The sequence below is a fragment of the Labeo rohita genome, chromosome 6, assembly GCF_022985175.1.
Source record: "Labeo rohita strain BAU-BD-2019 chromosome 6, IGBB_LRoh.1.0, whole genome shotgun sequence".
Lineage (NCBI taxonomy): Eukaryota > Metazoa > Chordata > Actinopteri > Cypriniformes > Cyprinidae > Labeo > Labeo rohita.
In genome coordinates this window covers 9,504,730-9,523,077 of record NC_066874.1, presented here as the reverse complement: position 1 = coordinate 9,523,077, position 18,348 = coordinate 9,504,730, and the positions used below count along the sequence as shown (strand labels likewise).

General features: G+C 35.5%; 1 protein-coding gene across 4 annotated transcripts in view; it reads left to right on the top strand.

The window, feature by feature from the left end:
* The first annotated feature begins 1,868 nt into the window (after nucleotides 1–1,868).
* The window catches only part of fmnl2b (formin-like 2b), a 36,342-nt gene continuing 19,862 nt past the window's right edge, over nucleotides 1,869–18,348 (top strand). For all 4 annotated transcript variants that reach the window (XM_051112970.1, XM_051112971.1, XM_051112967.1 and 1 more), the window contains exons 1-9: nucleotides 1,869–2,484; nucleotides 5,013–5,096; nucleotides 10,055–10,135; nucleotides 11,423–11,499; nucleotides 11,626–11,709; nucleotides 16,146–16,295; nucleotides 16,379–16,487; nucleotides 16,585–16,661; nucleotides 17,224–17,317. In XM_051112970.1, the coding sequence (XP_050968927.1) occupies nucleotides 2,365–2,484; nucleotides 5,013–5,096; nucleotides 10,055–10,135; nucleotides 11,423–11,499; nucleotides 11,626–11,709; nucleotides 16,146–16,295; nucleotides 16,379–16,487; nucleotides 16,585–16,661; nucleotides 17,224–17,317 (876 nt within the window). In that variant the 5' untranslated portion in view covers nucleotides 1,869–2,364. The remainder of the gene's footprint in view (nucleotides 2,485–5,012; nucleotides 5,097–10,054; nucleotides 10,136–11,422; nucleotides 11,500–11,625; nucleotides 11,710–16,145; nucleotides 16,296–16,378; nucleotides 16,488–16,584; nucleotides 16,662–17,223; nucleotides 17,318–18,348) is intronic.

The following is an 18,348-nucleotide window of genomic DNA, read 5'->3' as shown; positions in this document are numbered from 1 at the left end:
GTCAAAATTACAGTTATTTAGATATGCAGATTTTCATCATATTGGCATGCAATACCGCTATTTCCTTGCAAGCAGTTCAAAGCACAGCATGACCCTTGTGAGAAAGAAGTGTGCTTAATTATACTGAATGTGCACTTTAAATCCTGAAAGGATATTAAAAAAAAAATGTACTTGCATATATTTTAGCATTAATCAAATAAAAGGCCACCTAAGCGTGCTTAAAGAAAGTACATTTTCATGACTGTTCATGTAACCCTATGTTTGTGCTATATAGGTACATATCCATTGTATGACATTTACAATTTGGGTTGTCAACAACTTTAGTTGTCTTCGCTACAATTATTGAAATAATTAACCACATGCTTTTGGTCTACACTACCAGTCTAAGGTTTTTGAAAAGGAAGATTTTTAATGTTTTTAAAGCATTCACTTCTGCTCACCAAGCCTGTGTTTATTTGATCCACAATACAGCAAAAGCAGTAACATTGTGAAATATTTTTTCTATTTAAAATATTTAAAACCTATTTATTAACTTTTTTTTTTTTTTTAATTTAGCATGGATGCTTTAAATTGATCAAAAGTGATAATAAAGACATTTATAATGTTACAAAAGATTTCTATTTCAGATAAATTCTATTTTTCTGAACTTTCTATTTATCTAAGAAACTTTAAAAAATCTTTTAACATCATAATAACAACAACAACAACAATAATACATTTTTTTAGCAGCAAATCAGATTATTAGAATGATTTCTGAAGGATCATGTGACTGGAGTAATGATGCTAAAAATTCAGCTTTGAAATCACAGGAATAAATTACATTTTAAAATATATTCAAATAGAAAATTTTTTTAAATAGTAAAAGTGTTTCAAAAATGTGACTATTTTGCTGTACGTTGGATTAAATGAACACAGGCTTGGTGAGCAGAAGAGACTTCTTTAAAAACATCTTAAAATCTTTTGACTGATATGTATCAGTATATATATATATATATATATATATTTTTTTTTTTTTTTTTTTTTTAATTATTGAAGAGAATTCAGGACTTTTTCAGGTCTTTAGTGAAAAATACCTACGACCACAGAAGCAATTTACTAAATTCAACAACAACTAATGTAACATAATAATAATCACACAAGTGATACAATGGAAGGTCATATAAATGACCACATTTAAATAAACATTTAAATTTTTCAATTAAGTACATATTATAAGTTATAGCCAAGAAAAGGCATAATTGCTGTGTTAAACATAACATATTAGGCTACAAGCATAATATTATTTCGGTTACACTTTAGAATAGTGAACACTTATTCACTATTACCTACAAATTTTCCCTCAATAAATTCCTAATTTGCTGCTTATTAATATTAGTTAGTTGTTGAATTTAGGTATTGGGTAGGATTAGGGATGTAGAATAAGGTCATGTAGAATAAAGCATTAATATGTGCTTAATTAGTAGTAATAAATGGCTAATATTCTAGTAATATGCATGCTAATAAGCAACTAGTTAAGAAACCGTAAAATAAAGTGTTACCATTATTTTCTCTGTAATTCTTTTTCATTCCTTTCCGTTAAAAATTCTACTAAGTTCCAGCGTCTGCAAAGCTTTTATGAAGGCAAAATGGTGGCTATTTTGTAGAATCTAAGATAAATGAATAAATAAAAAAGAAAATGAAGAAAATAACGCACAGCGTTATAACATAATAAAACACAGTGATTTCTACTCAAAACCGAACTAAATGTAGCCTACTTTCTAAGTCGGGCTTTTAGAAGGTTACAATAAATCTATAATGTCGCGCAGCTGTTGTGTCCAAACTACAAATACCAGCATGCAACAGAACAAAACATTGCCTCCCCCTCGACTCCTCAGCATGGCTTTTTGGCACTCCCCAGCGGGGGATTGGTGCTGAAAGGCTTCATTGTGTCGGGGATTGAATGGGGGAGTTTGCGTTTTGTCGAAGTCCGTCTGTTATCATCCACACAACGCGGATTAACTGGCCTGCCCGAGTCCGAGCCATGCGCGTTATCATGCCGCAAACCTCCAGCGGTGCATTTATTGTGCATGATACAGATAAATGCGCCCAGCTTCAGACCCGCTGCCGTTGAGTGAACGATGCTCAACAGCTCCGAGAAATGAACGGAGGGCCCGACAGATACGGATTAACAATGTAGGGATGCTATTGTCGAAGTCTCGCATCTAATACAGAGCTCTGCGGGTTTGCATCGATGGAGAGGGTGCTTGGTCACTTATGAAAAGCCTGCACTATCTTTTTTGATTGCCTTTTGCCTCTTGATTACATTTTGGTGCTGAATACGGTTTTTCCAAAGCGTTTACCGTCGCTGGGCATCAGACAAAAAACATGGGGAACGCAGAAAGTATGGATGCTCAGCTCACAGATTTCAGGGCGAGGGGCAGCAAACCCCCTAAACTGCCCATGCCGGACCCGGCCGAACTGGAGGAGAGATTTGCAATCGCACTGGTAATTTTCACTTATGTCTTGAAAAGCCATATCGATGTAATTGTATCATGTGCACAACTAGTATGGAAGCTGGCAGCCCACGCCAGCACACACGCCTCTATTGTGTGCGGTTGGCAGTGTGCATTGCTTTGATGCTGTTTGCGCCTGCATGATAGCTACTAATTGCAGGCGCGCGGCACCTTTATTATGGAATCCTTTGGGTTTTTGATCTGGGTTTTTAGCCTCAAGAGCTGGACGCATGCTTTCTTATTGCGGCGGTTGTGCTTTCATGTATGATATAAGCAGTCTGTCCCTAATCCAGTCATCGCAACGTGCTCTGTAGGCCACTGTTTTCTCTGCATTTGGTTTTAAATAGGATTCTTTATAGGTGTTGGACTTAGCATGACCAGTAACCCGTGTGGTATGAAAAGGACCTGCACTTATTTAGACACAGACAGAGCTACAGTGCCAGTATGGTCTTGATGGGTTGATATTCCAGCCATTGGCACAACCTGTCTGATTGTTGTCTGTGATGGGGTCTGAAATGCCTCAGTTTGTCTTGTCTTAAGGGACATACATGATATCTACCCTGTGATTTAATTCTCGCATCAGAATCCAGCTTGCAGTCTATTAATATTACATTTGGAGTGGTGCAAATTTCCCCCCAGAGATCCTAAATTTCCCCTCGGAGATCAATGAAGTATAACTGTGTAATCTGTCTGTGTGTTGTACCACTGGCTTTGATCACACCTGTTTTCTTATTAATTTTAGCTGGTCATGTTCAAGTCTGTAATCATAGTGCGTTGATTAATGTGACAGATTCAAAACCGCCTTTGGTTTTTGACAGGCTTTACATGTGAAGTTCTCAAGGGTCTTTAATCAATGCACTTAGAATAGGTCATCTGTTACTCATCTCCCTGATTTGATTTTCAGGGTGTCCTCCAAACAGACACACATCATTTGCTTACATTAGAGACCTGCCCTCAGAACAGTAAAGATCTAATCAGTGCAATGAGAATCAAAAGTCTGCAAATCAGCATAACCGCTTCATGCCATGTGTGCGTTGTGCATGTGTGTGGGCATGTCTGTCTGTTTGTGTCTGTGTTTGTGCCGGAGAGAGGAGAAACGGAGCGGGGGGGAGTGAATGCAAATCGGTTAATGCTGCCTCGTTTTCTCAGATTTGCATCACAAATTCTGTCCCAGTAGACTTGGCTTTTGCAGCCCTAGTCTCTTCACCCTCTTCCACATGTTGGGCACTGATGCTGTGTTTTCATTTGATGCTCAGACTGTTTGATTTCCAGTGCTTTTCTCTCATTAATCATTTAATCAACTTGGGCTTGGCTTATTATGCCCAAATAGAAGAACAGAAGGTTTCCAGAAGCTTAAGGAACTAACAGTATGTTTGTTATCTTTGATAGATTCTTTTAAATTAATTTAAATCATTTTTGAATTCATGCAGTTAATTAAATTGATTCTGTCTATCCACTATAATACTTAATATTTATACAGATGAACTAAAATGGACCATGTGTGTAACGCATAGGTAATAACCACAATGTAAAGGATGAAAGGTTCCATACTGGGGTTCTGTCATTACATATGCAAGTCTATATGAAATATTTTCCCAAAAATGGGAATTTTATTCATTTGAACTGATTTGAAGCAATTTGGCATTGCTTTTGATAAAGTACAGAAAAAAAAGTTGATGATAACATCACAATAATCCACAAGTTATCCTTACAGTCTATCAGTTGATGTTCTGGAAAGTGAAAAAGAGAAATATGCACCAAAAACAGTTCTAAACAAAATATTGGTGAATTTTAGTGTGAGAGAACAACAGCATTTTTTTACTGGAGGAAGCATTGTTATGGATTATGGACTGGTATATTTTGAGTGACATTTTACAGGAACACATTAATATTGGTTTTGTTTCATAATGAACACAGTGAAGTTTTTACTTCACAAGATGTTAATTGATGGACTAGAGTCGGAGACTAGATACTTGTGGATCACTGTGATGCGTTTGAACGTTAATTTTGACAGCACCTATTCACTACAGAGGATCTATTGGTGAGCAAGTGATGTAGTGTTATATTTCTGCAAATATCTTCTGATTAAGAAACAAACATCATCTTGGATTTTCAGCAAATTTCCATTTTTTGAGTGAACTATACTTTTAGGGAGGCATTGTCATGAAAGTTTAAATTCATAGTTTTCTAAATGCTGCTGCTGATGTTCTGTATGAAATTGCAGATGTTTATATTCTGCAGATGAGAGTGTGGCTGTTCTTAAGATATTTAGTCTGTTCAGACTGAAACCAGATTTGAACTTTGATCAGAAATGGGACAAAATAGTAAACTGGATATACACTGCTGATGACGTCTGTTTTTCAACAACTTTTGCAAGAAAAATCCCTGGTGTCTCAGGAATTTCAAAGACTAGCTATTTAGCTTTTCATCACCTGTGTTTTTGATGAACATGTTATGTGCAGAATGCCTTCAAACGTATGAGAAAAAAGAATGTTAACACTCTCTCTCTGTGTTTCTCAGAACTCTATGAACCTTCCTCCGGATAAAGTGAGGCTCCTCAGACAGTATGACAATGAAAAAAAATGGGAGCTGATTTGTGATCAGGTGAGAGAGTCTGTTTATATGCATTCTGCATAATAAGTCTCAGATAAGACAGAAAGCAATTTTACAGAACTGTTATATAACCATATCTTAGTCAGAGGTTGTTACAACTGTCTTTAGCTCTATAAATCCTACTGTAGCATACTTGATGAGCAAGTTTCATGGCCTCTAAATTATGAACATGTTCAAAACTTTGCTGGAAAACCTGTTGTACAAAATCTACTACATGCCTTTTGCCATTTGTCTGATTGATAGGTTATTTATTTTTTTTTAGCAAGTAAAAGGCCTTTTAGTAAAATTCAAAAAAAAAAAAAGTCCTCCATCAGGTTGTGTTACTTGTCTTTTGTTGCGAACTGTAATGATTTTTATGAAATTTATATTCTTTGTAATATTTTAAGGTGAACACTTACTAGACTGAAGCAACTTGATTATTAATGCTTTTTAAAACAAAAAATTAATTAAAAGGTAGAAAAATCATATTAATATGTGAGCATTAAATATGATACATCAGGCTATTGAGGAAATTGTACGTTCCTCAGTCATCTTTGTGCTGCATTACAGTAAATGTTTTGCCTCTGAGAATAAAAACTACAAAGCTTCAATCATAAAGTATAATACCATCATACCACTGGGAGATAGAGAGTGTGCATTTTATCTAATTAGTCTGCTATAATGTTATAAAGATCTTATTGATTTACATTACAAGCTATCAGAATTTCATCCTCACCTTTTGGCCATGTAAATATCAACAACTGAACCAAATTTCATATTTTTCCTCAGTTTATGGCTCTAAATAAAACTTTTTTTTTTTGTTATGTTGTCTGTTCCTGTTCTATTTTAATTTAACAATTTGACCATTATTTTCTAAGTCAGGCTTTACAGGGTAATACTTCTTTAAAATGTAAAAAAGACAACCCATGTCCATGACACCCTAAACCCCCTTTGACTTACAAAAAATATAAAATGTCAAAAACAAAATCCAGTTACAATGTGTATACAGTGTTCAACATAGTATTGTAATGTTTGATATTTTTGTGACATTGATATCACAAGAACCTATGAGAGGCCGTTTAAGACCTATGTAACCCTGGATCACAAAACCAGTCATAAGGGTCATTTTTTTCTAAATTGAGATTTATACATCATATGAAAGCTGAATAAATAAGCTTTCCATTGATGTATGGTTTGTTAGGACAGGGCAATATTTGGTCAAAATACAACTATTTAAAAATCAGGAATCTGAGGGTGCAAAAAATCAAAATACTGAGAAAACCGCCTTTAAAGTTCTTCAAATAATGTTCTTAAAAATGTATATGACTAATCAAAAATTAAGTTTTCATACATTTACAGTAGGAATTTTACAAAATATCTTTATGGAACCATAAAAGAAAAATCAATAATTTTGACCCATACAATGTATTTTTGGCTATTGCTACAAATAAACCCCAGCGACTTAAGACTGGTTTTGTGGTCCAGGGTCACATATATTTTAACCTTTATTCGTGCACACACAAAGCATTCACACACAACATCAAACTCTCTCCCATACACTACAAACTCTCTCCCATACACTGCACTATCAAACTGTCTCTCAAACACACATTCACACAGCATAAAGCTTTCAAACTCATGCACTATCAAACTCTTTCTCGCACAGTACGTTTGGAATGTTTGTTTTTCAATTTGAAATGAAATAAGAAACGAGAAAATGGCTCCTTTTCGTTTTTCTGTTTGGTCAGAAAAACTTTTCTGTTCAATTTTTTTTTTTTTTTTTTTTTAGTTCACGGGTGGAAAACGGATAAACGACTTTCTTTTCATCATTAGCTGTTCCTCTGTTCCCTTTCAACAAAACAATAGTCCTTTATTTATTTATTTATTTTCATTTTTTAATTTTTATTGCACATTAATTAGAACAATGAACATACAAGGGCAATAAAATAAATGACATCAAAATAAAATAAACAAAGAAAAAGATAAAATAGGTAAAGCAGAAAGAAAATCACATCATTATTCAAACAAGTTTGAATAAAATAACAATTTTGAGAGGGAGTTTAGTTTTTTTTTAACAGAATGATAGTCCTCTGACTGGGCTTTCTTCTGTACAACCTAACGCGTTTCATGGAAATATTTATTTCAGAAATATTAATCTGCACCCAATCTGTTTTATTTTGCTGTATGGATTTAAATCTAAAAGTGATGAAGCTGCGCTACCCACTAGACAGCGCAAAGAAGCAAAGATTAATGTTCAGTCAAGTCATAACTTTTCTTTTAGACATTATGCTCAGTTTTGTACAAGCGATGGTCAGTGCAGATACTGTAATGCAAATCGGCTGAAGGTACAGAGGATAGAGAATTTAATTTTTACTGTACTGCATTATAGCCACGGGAACGTTTCATTTTGCCAGGATTTAGTGTGCACAACCTAAAGTCTAGACCCTTAAGTAAATTGTTGATAAATAGCTAGATAATAAATAACGCTTAGACTTGTGAAAAGTTGGTGTTTCACTGTGTTCACGTTTTTTTCCCTGGTGGGCCCAAGGAAAAAAAAATATTAGCATTTAAAATAAATAATGTTTAAACAAAAAACTGCCATTTCATGCTGTATTATATATTTACACTAGATTACCAACTAAGTACAGTTTGTAATCTACAATTTAAAAAAAAATTGACTTGACTCTCCAACCAAATGTAATGGAAGAAGCCAATAACATTATGTGCTCAACAGTTAACCTGTAACACTGTCAGCATCAGTGATATTTTGATCTTTAATGTTTAATTTTCATATCTTCCCCCACAGTTTGATCTGTTATTATTAACATTATTTATTATTAACCGAACAAATAAGACATCATGATCTGCATTGTAACACAAATAGCCTAATTGAAAGACCTTTGGATTTTCCCCTTACTTTTAAATGAATAGCCAAAACTTTTTTTGTTTTTCTGAACAAACAAAAATGATTAAATGAGCCATTTTCTTGTTTTTTCTTATTTCATTTTAAATTGAAAAACAAACGATCAAAACATACTGTGCGAGAGAGAGTTTGATCGCGCATGTGTGAGTGAGTTTGGTAGTTTGCGAAAGAGAGTTTGATAGAGAGTTGTGCGTGTGAAAGTTTTGCTAGTGTGTGAGAGACAGTATAGTAGTGTATGGGAGAGAGTTTGATCGTGTGTGTGAATGCTTTGATTGTGTGTGCTCGCGAATAAAGTTCGAAATATGTCTTAAATGGCCTTTCATAAGAACCTCTGTGACAGGAGCTCTTTTAGTCCTACCAGGTGCTCTGTTGTGGTTTCTTTAGTTTTTATTCAGTGGAAAAAAGACAACAGGGACTTGTGCTCTGGTCAAATGATTAAATAACAAATGGAATACACTTAAGACCTCTCATTTCTATCCATGCCTCTACAGGTCTTTTTTTTGCGTGGTCCCATTAAAACTTCATCGGCTTTGTTTTAAAGGATTAGTTCACTTTAAGAATGAAATTCCAGAATTTACTCACCCCCATGTCATCCAAGATATTCATGTCTTTCTTTTTTCAGTCGAAAAGAAATTAAGGTTTTTGAGGAAAACGTTTCAGGTTTTTTCTCTATATAGTGGACTTCAATGGTGATCAGTGGGTTGAAAGTTCAAATTGCAGTTTCATTGCAGCTTCAAAGGGCTCTGCACGATCTCAGCCAAGGAATAAGAGTCTTATCTCATGAAACGTTAGGTAATTTTCTAAGAAAAATACAAATTTATATACTTTTTTAACCACAAATGGTCATTTTGCACTAGGTCAACCTCACGCATTACGTAATCACGCATGTGTGTCTTAGGCGCAAGTACCGACCGAGTGTTTACAAAGCGAACGTTCAAATAAAGTCAGTCGTAAAAGGTAAAACAATGATATTTCAGAGTTGCAGGTTGAAGAACTAACCGCATGTGACTTTTCCAACGTGATTACGTAATGCATGAAGACCCGCATGTGTATTGCAGAGTTAGTGCAAGATGAGCATTTGTGGTTAATAAGTATATAAATTGTTATTTTTTTTAAGAAAATGACTGATCATTTCGCTAGATAAGACCCTTATTTCTCGGGTGGAATTGTGTAGAGCGCTTTAAATCTGCATTGAAACTGCAATTTGAACCTTCAACCCATTGGCTCCCATTGAAGTCCACTATATGGAGAAAAATCCTGGAATGTTTTCCTCAAAAACCTTCATTTCTTTGCATCTAAAGAAGAAAGACATAAACATGAATGACATGGGTGAGTAAATTATAAGGAAATTTTCATTCTAAAAGTGAACTTCTCCTTTAATTCCTGTTAGAGTCCTTTAGTTTAAGAATGATTCCAATAAAGCAGTTTAACTGAGTTATCTTTTATTATCTTTCACAATGACAGAAAGGATATTTAATTATCCATTAAGTTTTTTAAAGTTGGTTAAATGACGCAACCTCTGACCTCTATTCTGTTGTATTTCCTGTAAACCTTTAGAACTTTTTAAATTGATCCGAGTTTAAAATGAGTACAGCTATATAATCGCCCTAATACGTATTCACAGAGGAAAGTTCCATTATCATAACAGCACCACGTAAACACATTCTTTATTAATACATTCTCTCTACATCCACCCTATCATGTCACCATGGCTACACTGACGTAAGAGAAGGAGAACATGGCTGACTGTGGAAATGTTTGTTGAGGTGAAAGAGTGTGAAATGCCTGCTGTCTAAATAATGGATGATCATATCTCAGTGATTGCCATGATGCTTTCAAGGCTGAAATGTGGTTCAGAAGTGATTTGGTAAAAGTGAGACTCTGCGAGGAGTTGAATGATTGGGAATTAGATCAGAGGATAACCGGACAGAAAAGAAGGTTTGCTTAGTTAATGTTTTATGTTGAAGTTGGGGAGGGGATTGAACTTGCTTCAAGAGGAGTGTTAAATATGAATAATAGAAATATAGCATCATTTGCGTGTCTACAGGAACGATTCCAAGTGAAGAATCCTCCCCATACGTACATCCAGAAGCTCAGAAGCTTTCTCGACCCTGCCGTCACCAGGAAGGTGAGTTTCCTGTCTATGCAGATTGTCTCAATGGCTTTTTGTCTTCTATATTAATAGACCACAATGTTTAAAGATTTAGGTTGTACATTCAAACTCTGCAAGGGGTGATCATCATTGTGCCCTTAAGCAAGGCACTTGCAGTAAGTATTTAGTAGATAGTATGTACATGTACAGTTGAGGTCAAAATTCACTCATATGCAGCTATTACGGAAGGTTCAAATGCTCACTGATGGTTCAGAAGGAAGTGCATTAAGAGCCTGGGGGTGAAAACTATTTGAATTTGAAGATCAGGATAAATTTAACTTGTCTCCTGGGAAACATGTATCGTCTGTAGCTTCTGAAGGACAGTACTAAATGAAACAATTATGATATTTAGGCAAAATAAGAAAAATGTACACATCTTTATTCTGTTCAAAAGTTTACACCCCTGGCTCTTAATGCATCGTTTTTCGTTCTGGAGCATCAGTGAGCATTTGAACCTTCTGTAATAGTTGCATATTAGTTCCTCAGTTGTCCTCAGTGTGAAAAGACGAATCTCAAAGTAATACAGTCCTTTTTGGAAAAGGTTCAAATACACAAAAATACTGAAAAACCAATGAATTTGTGGGACCTGAAGGATTTTTCTGAAGAACAGTGGGCACTTTAACTGTTCAGGACCAACAAGGGACTCATGAACAACTATCACAAAAAAAAAGAATAAAAAAACAGCTGTGGATCATTGAAGTAACAACAATTAAGAATCAAGTGTATGTATGAACTTTTGAACAGGGTCATTTTTATAAATGAAACTATTGTTTTCTCTTGTGAAGTAATAAAAGAAACACCAACCTCTGATTTTTAATAGCCTATCCAGAAATCCTTATTGAATGTACAGTATATCCATATAGTCATATAACACTTATATTAAAACAATTAGAATACAATTCCTCGAATGTAGGGGCTTTTAAACTGCAGTTGTAGAGGGCAACAAGAGGATGCTAGGAAGTCTGGTGTGTGTAAATGTGAAATATTAATAATGCTAAATTCATAAATGTAAATAAATAAGGTTTTCTAAAAATTGGATGTTGATAGTTTCCTTCAAGGTTGGAATTGTAATAGCACTCTTGTGATGGGGAAAAAAGATGTGAAAAAATAAAACTTCTAAAAGAAGTTGACAACTTATTAGCAAGTAAATATTTCACACTCACTTATCATCAAAAAGTTGATGATAAAAGATTGGCATTTGCTACTTTCCAACCAAATCAAGTACATACTCAGAAGTGGACATCTCTTCCTCTTTCTTCACAGAAATTTAGAAGGCGAGTTCAAGAGTCAACTCAGGTGCTCAGAGAGCTGGAGATATCTCTTAGGACCAATCACATCGGGTGAGTCACATGTCCAATGAATCAACCTCACAGTAACATGAATGAAGTTCATTATAAAACTGTGAAAGGTTTCTTTTGACGTATTCAGTTGGCGAAAGGCTATTAAATGTTTTGTTCTTCACTCAGGTGGGTGAGAGAGTTTCTCAATGAGGATAACAAAGGGCTTGATGTTCTGGTGGAGTACCTGTCTTTTGCACAGTATGCTGTCACGTAAGTAGCTCTTTTGCTTGTCAATCTTCATTTTTGTCTTTCCTGCTGTCTTTTGCTTTCGCTTACCACCTCAGAACGCTTTGAAATTGGTAGGGGTTGTCACAACATTTGACTGTTGTTGCTAAAATCGTGTCACCCCCATACTGCTAGGTTGTTTTTGACAAATGAAAGAAGGGTGATGAATTAAATAAGTGCCTCGTTTAGCGTTGACAGAAGGTTTGATGAATGGAAATGTGCAGGGTTTATATTTGAGGTCAGCACAAAAGCAATACAATTAATTTGATTACAGAAAACTGAAAACAGTGTTTCAGCATCTTGTGATATGATCACCATTTTAGCTTAAAGGGATAGTTCACTCAAATATAAAAATTGTCATTAATTATGTAGTTCCAGACTTGTAAGACATTTGTTCATCTTCAGAACACAAATTGAAATTCAAGAGCTTTCTGACAAAGTGTAATTACAGCAGTGTAATTACCACATTCAAGGCCCAGAAAGGTAGTAAGGACATTACTAAAATAGTATCTGTAGTTCAACTTTTTAAGCTACAAGAATACTTTTGTACGCACTAAACAAAAATAATGACTTGTTAATGAGTTATGTTTGTTTTCTTTGTGCACAAAAAGTATTTTCGTAGCTTCAGAAAAATACAGTTGAACCACTCATGTCACGTGGACCATTTTAACGATATCCTTACTACCTTTCTGGACCTTGAACGTGGTAGTTGCATTGCTGTCTATGCAGGGCCAGAAAGCTCTCAGATGTCTTCATAAATATCTTAATTTGTGCTCTAATGATAAATGAAGGTTAAATAAAATACTGCAAAAGTTCAAGTGTGGATTGATGCTGAGCCTGGGTATTGGGCATGACAGGGTCTAATGAAACTCGGCATGGGTGTACTAAGGTATAGGCAAAGAAAAGAAATGAGAGTAATGTTTGTGCTTCTAATAAAGAAGGGATCAATAGTTGCCAGCCTACTGAATAAGTGTAGCAGGATTAGAAGCCGACTAAAGGGATTTAACTATATGCCTGGCTAAACAGACGAGTTAAAAGTCCAGACTTAAATAGAGTTTGTCTAAGTTCTGAACGGTGTTAGGGATGTCATTCCAAAGGCTAAGAAAGAGCCATGTAGGGAAATGCTCATCTTCTTTCTTTTTCATCTTGATTTACTTTTTCTTTGGGTTTGGGTTCTTAAAGGCAAAGGTCCCCAACCACTGGGTCGCGACCCACTACCGGGCCATGGAAGAATTTCTACCGGGTCACGAGAACGTTCTGGGGGAAATTTATATAGATATGATGCTCTGTTATTTATTGTGTGTAAATGATTGCTGTAATTATTCTGTACTTTCGTTGTATGCGATTGATATGGAGTAACATTTTGATGATTTCATGTTAAATTAGTAAATAAAATATTGCTCTGATCTGTCATATAATCTAATAGGGCTTAAACGGATCGCAGTTCATCCGTGATAGTACGAACCAGGTCCAGACCCCACCGTTCGGCATGTGATTTGCAGATTAGTTTACATGTTCAAGCTATTTAAAACCAAGAAGAAGAAACGAAACAGAACTCAATTTGTTACTTAACGCTCTGTTCTTGCACACACCCGAAGAGTGCACAAGCCACTGTTGTTTCAGACAGCACGGTATACCGAGTTGATTCCTCTTTCATGTCTCCCCGCATTTAAGATACACGTGCATGGGGGTTTGAGGTTACGTCGCAATATTTCTGTTTTAAACCACAAAGGCAAGTCAATGGATATCACACAAGAAATGTGAAAACTGCGCATTAGTTATGCACCAGCAAAACATCTTAACTATACAGAAAGCGAAAGTAAAAAAACTGACAAAATTTTCTAATGTTGCATTAACGGTGCGTATTCTCTCAGAGATAAGACAAGAGACGAATCTACTTCAACATATGCCGATAGCAGTGTATAACTGCACCCTCTCCCTAAGTGATAACGGCCTCATGTCATTTAACCATGCAAAGCCACATGTCCTATACATCATGTTTATGTTTTTGTCTGCTTGACAGGACCATACAAAGGTGTGTATCTTGTATTAGAGCAGTTAAAATTTGGTGCTTTGAGTACAGTTCTCTCATACTGACCACTGGATGTTCAACAAGGCACCTCATGGCAAAGAAGATTTGAGAATTAGATTTGTTGCTCTCCACAAAGATGGCCTAGGCTATAAGGGGTTCAGTAACAACCTGAAACTGAGTTACAGTACTGTGGCCAGGGTCATGCAGAGGTTTTCCAAGACAGGTTCCATTCGGAATAGGCCTTGCAAGTGTCGATCAAGAAGTTGAGTACTTGTTCTGTGCGTCAGGTGCAGAACCTGGCTTCAAAAATCAGATGCATAAGTGCTGTCAGCATTGCATTAGAAGTTGCAGAAGTAGAAGGTCGGCTTGCTAGTGCTCAGACCGTACGCTGCACACTGCAACAAGTCGGTTTGCATTGGCGTCATCCGAGAAGGAAGCCTCTTCTGAAGCTGGCTTACAAGAAACCCCGCAAACAGTTTGCTGAAGACAAACCTGTCCAAGAGCATGAATTACTGGAAGCATGTCCTATGGTCTGATGATATTAAGATAAACTTGTTTGGCTTAGATGGTTTCCAGCATGTGTGGTGATGCCCTGGTGAGGAGTACCAAGAAAATTGTGTCTCTCCTACAGTCAAGCATGGTGGTGGTAGCATCATGGTCTGGGGCTGCATGAGTGCTGCTGGTACTGGGTAGCTGTGGTTCATTCAGGGAAACATGGATTCCATTATGTACAGTAACTTTTCTGAAGCAACATGATGCCTTCCCTTCAGAACCTGGGCCAAACTGAAGTTTTGCAACATGATAATGACCCCAAACACACAACAAAGATGACAATTGCCTTGCTGAGGAAGGTGCAGGTGAAGGTGATCTGACCTGAACCCTATTAAGCACCTATGGGGCATCCTCAAACGGAAGGTGGAGAAGCACCGTGTGTCTAACATCCAGCAGCTAATTGATGTCATTATAGAGGATTTGAAGGGGATCCCAGCAACAACCTGTGCAGCTCTGGTGAATTCCATGCACAGAATGATTAAGGCAGTGCTAGATAACAGTGGTTTGACACAAAACATTGACACTTTGGACACAGTTTTGACAAGTTCACTTAGGGTGTACTTACTTTTGTTGTCAGCTGTTGACAATAATGGCTGAATGTTGAGTTATTTTTAGGGGACAGTAAATGCACTAGGCGGTTAGCGAATCAGAACTCACTGGGCCAGCTAACCAATCTGATCCCATTGCAAATTTCTGAGGGAAGAACTTGAAGGTAACCGACCATTTTATAGGAGAACAGAAAAGCAGTGTAGAATAAAAATAATGTGTTTTTTTTTTGTTTTTTTAAATTATTATTAATTTATTTTAATGAAGCATGAACACGTTACAGTGCACCCGTTTAAATTAGTCCATGTGACATCAGTGGTTCAACCTTGATTTTATGAAGCTGCGAGAATACTTTTTGTGTGCAAAGAAAACAAAAACAATGACTTTAATATGTTGAATAAAGTTATTTTTGTTTTCTTTGCACACAAAAAGTATTCCCGTAGCTTTTTTTCAGCTGGTATGTCTGAAAAAAAAATAGCCTATAATAAATTAATTCTTTATCAAATCAAATTATCCTTTATAAATTCATTAGACATGCTTTTGATTATTAAAATGTAATGAAACGATTAAAATAGAATCCAGAAAATGAATGGAAAACAGAGATTCACAAACAAAACTGAATTTGAGAAAATAAGGCCTTAAAAACATGTCATTTCTGTTAAACTTTTAATAAATTGCTGGTAAATTCTGCAAGTTTCATGATTTCAATTAATTAGACATGCTTTTTAATTTTTTTTTAATGTAACCTTTAAAATAGTATCAGTTCAGTAGTAGTATTGTGATATTTTAGTCAAGTATGGTATCGAAGTCGAAATTTTGGTATCGTGACAACACTAGACGGAAGCATATACAAGGAAAACAACACTGGGCCTAAAACAGAACCTTGTGGCATACCATATTTTACATTGTTTGGATGGTTGTTCTTTTATGTACACTCACACACACATACAATGGGTATCAATCTGACAGACAGGAGCTAAACCGGAGCTAAACCAGACTGGTCCATAAATGTCAACAGGATTCTTAAACCTGAGTGTTCTATAATATCAAAAGCCAGCCGTATGAGCATTAGCAGTGAAATATAACCAAATTTAGAAGACAAAAGTCATTTGTTGCTTTAACAGGTAACAAATAACACTATTAAGTGTGATTGAGCCCAAAATGTGACTGAAATACACTTTCTCAGCAAGGAGGTGTTGGGAGCACAAGGTGTTTTGTAGTATTTTTAACATAATACACAATCTATACATCATTTATTGTTTATGCTTTAAACACCCTTATTCCCTCCTAGGTTTGATGGAGATGTAACAGAGAGTACCACAGGTGAGACTTCTGTAGAGACCCCTTGGAGCAGGTCAATAGAAGATCTCCATGGCGACAGTAATCTTCCATCACCGGTCAGCGGCAGCAGCATACCACGATCCACACGGCACTCCATAAGGTAGACGCACACAAACAGACACAAGCATGTTTGTTATCAATGCTGAAAATTGAACCGCCCGTAACATTATGATGCTTTCTCAGGTCTAACACTTTGCCCAGTCGCAGAACTCTGAAGAATTCACGTCTTGTGTGTAAAAAAGATGATGTTCATGTCTGCATCATGTGTCTCAGAGCTATTATGAACTATCAGGTAAGCGATTATGAAATGTGATTTTTAAGAACACCTGAATTCAAAAACAAAATTTTAATCTCAATCATTTTCCTTTTTCTATATCACTTGTCTGAAGTATGGCTTCAACATGGTTATGTCCCATCCCCATGCTGTCAATGAAATTGCTCTGAGCCTTAACAACAAAAATCCCAGGTAACTACACACAGTATATACTGGTTTCTCTTAACCAGCATATATGTGAAAACATTAATCATTGCCCTGAAACGTTTCTCCAGTTTCTGTGTTTAAACCTCTCGGATGGTTGATGAGAACTCTCTCTTATCTGTCAAGGCTTTCATCCAAACCCTTAAGCTATTACATTTGATCAAAGACCTTTTTTAGAAGGGCTGTTCTTTGGAAACTTTAGCTATAAATAGATGAATTGTCTGTCAGTTGTGCTGATTAAGGTCAATAGAAGATAACGGTTTGTAACTAAGACTGTTCCCTGAAACCACGATACAGAATCTTTCAAAGCCGTTAAACAAAACTCTTATGAATAGCTGCTTGTATAGGGTGGGATAATTCCTCTGTAATTTGCCAACCGTAAAACCAATAGGACCGTTTGACCTGCCCCTTGGAGATTTCTTGATTGGTTAAGGGTTGTATCTGGAATTCTTAATTTTTCCTTGGAATGTTTTATCGGTGGTTGTAGCACTAAGTATTTTGTGCAGGTTTGGTTTCTTGATATAAGTGTGCTTTTGTTTGCATTGTGCAGGACCAAAGCCCTGGTTTTGGAGCTGTTGGCCGCTGTGTGTTTGGTCAGAGGAGGACACGAGATCATCCTTGCTGCTTTTGACCATTTCAAAGAGGTAAGAGAGGATATTCCGTTTTCCGTCATTTTTGCATTCAGTTTATTTCACTCTGATGTGGGAATACATGATATTGAAAAACGATATTTCATTTTGTACTATATATTGTGATATCAAAATATAAAGAATTTTCACCAAATAACTATTTAAAATGTAGGCAATTGATTTTGTTAGGTAGTCCATCTGCGTAAAAACAAAAAAAACAATTTACTCTGAAAATATTTTTAGAGTATGAAATTCCTTCAGGGCTGCAAGAATTAGGGGGAAAAACAGTTACAAATGTTGATGTTCATAATTGGGTTTATTTATTTATTTATTACAAAAAAAAAATATTCATCCATTTTGAGTCATAGGCCTTATATGACTGTAAAATAATTATTGTCATGATTGTATGATGATTATTGATTGAGGTTATTGTGATCTTATCAGAAAACTATTAAACAAAATTAAGAAATAATGTAATGCTGTTAAATAAATACTGTAAAACAAAAATCAAATAATACAAAATTATTTTATTTTAGTGTAAAATGTCAGTACTTATTTTCATCATAATTTCTTCTTTTTCAAATGGTAAACTGTTAAGCTTTTATTTTAAGGAGTTGCTGGCAAATAAAAATACGTGCTGCCAGTTTCAGAGAGACAAGTTTTTCTAAGATTCTTAAACACTTTATCATGAATTATACTTGAGTAAATGGGAGCTTGAAATATAAATTTAATTTCTATGTATCGTGCAACACTACTGTGTGAATACAATTATTTTTTTTTTTAAATGAAAAATTATATTTTTATGTGTAGTAATACTGATATTGCATGAAATTATTATTACATCTCAAAACTGTCTCAGGCTTAAACAAAATAATGTGTTTAAGTAATATATGTGTGAGTACTGTGTATATTTATGTATACATAAATACTCTCACTTGCATGTAGATATATTTAAATATTTTACACATACACATAAATTATATAAACACAACTTTTATTTTGCATGCAATTTGTTGCGATTAATCGCTTGACAGCCCTAATACTTA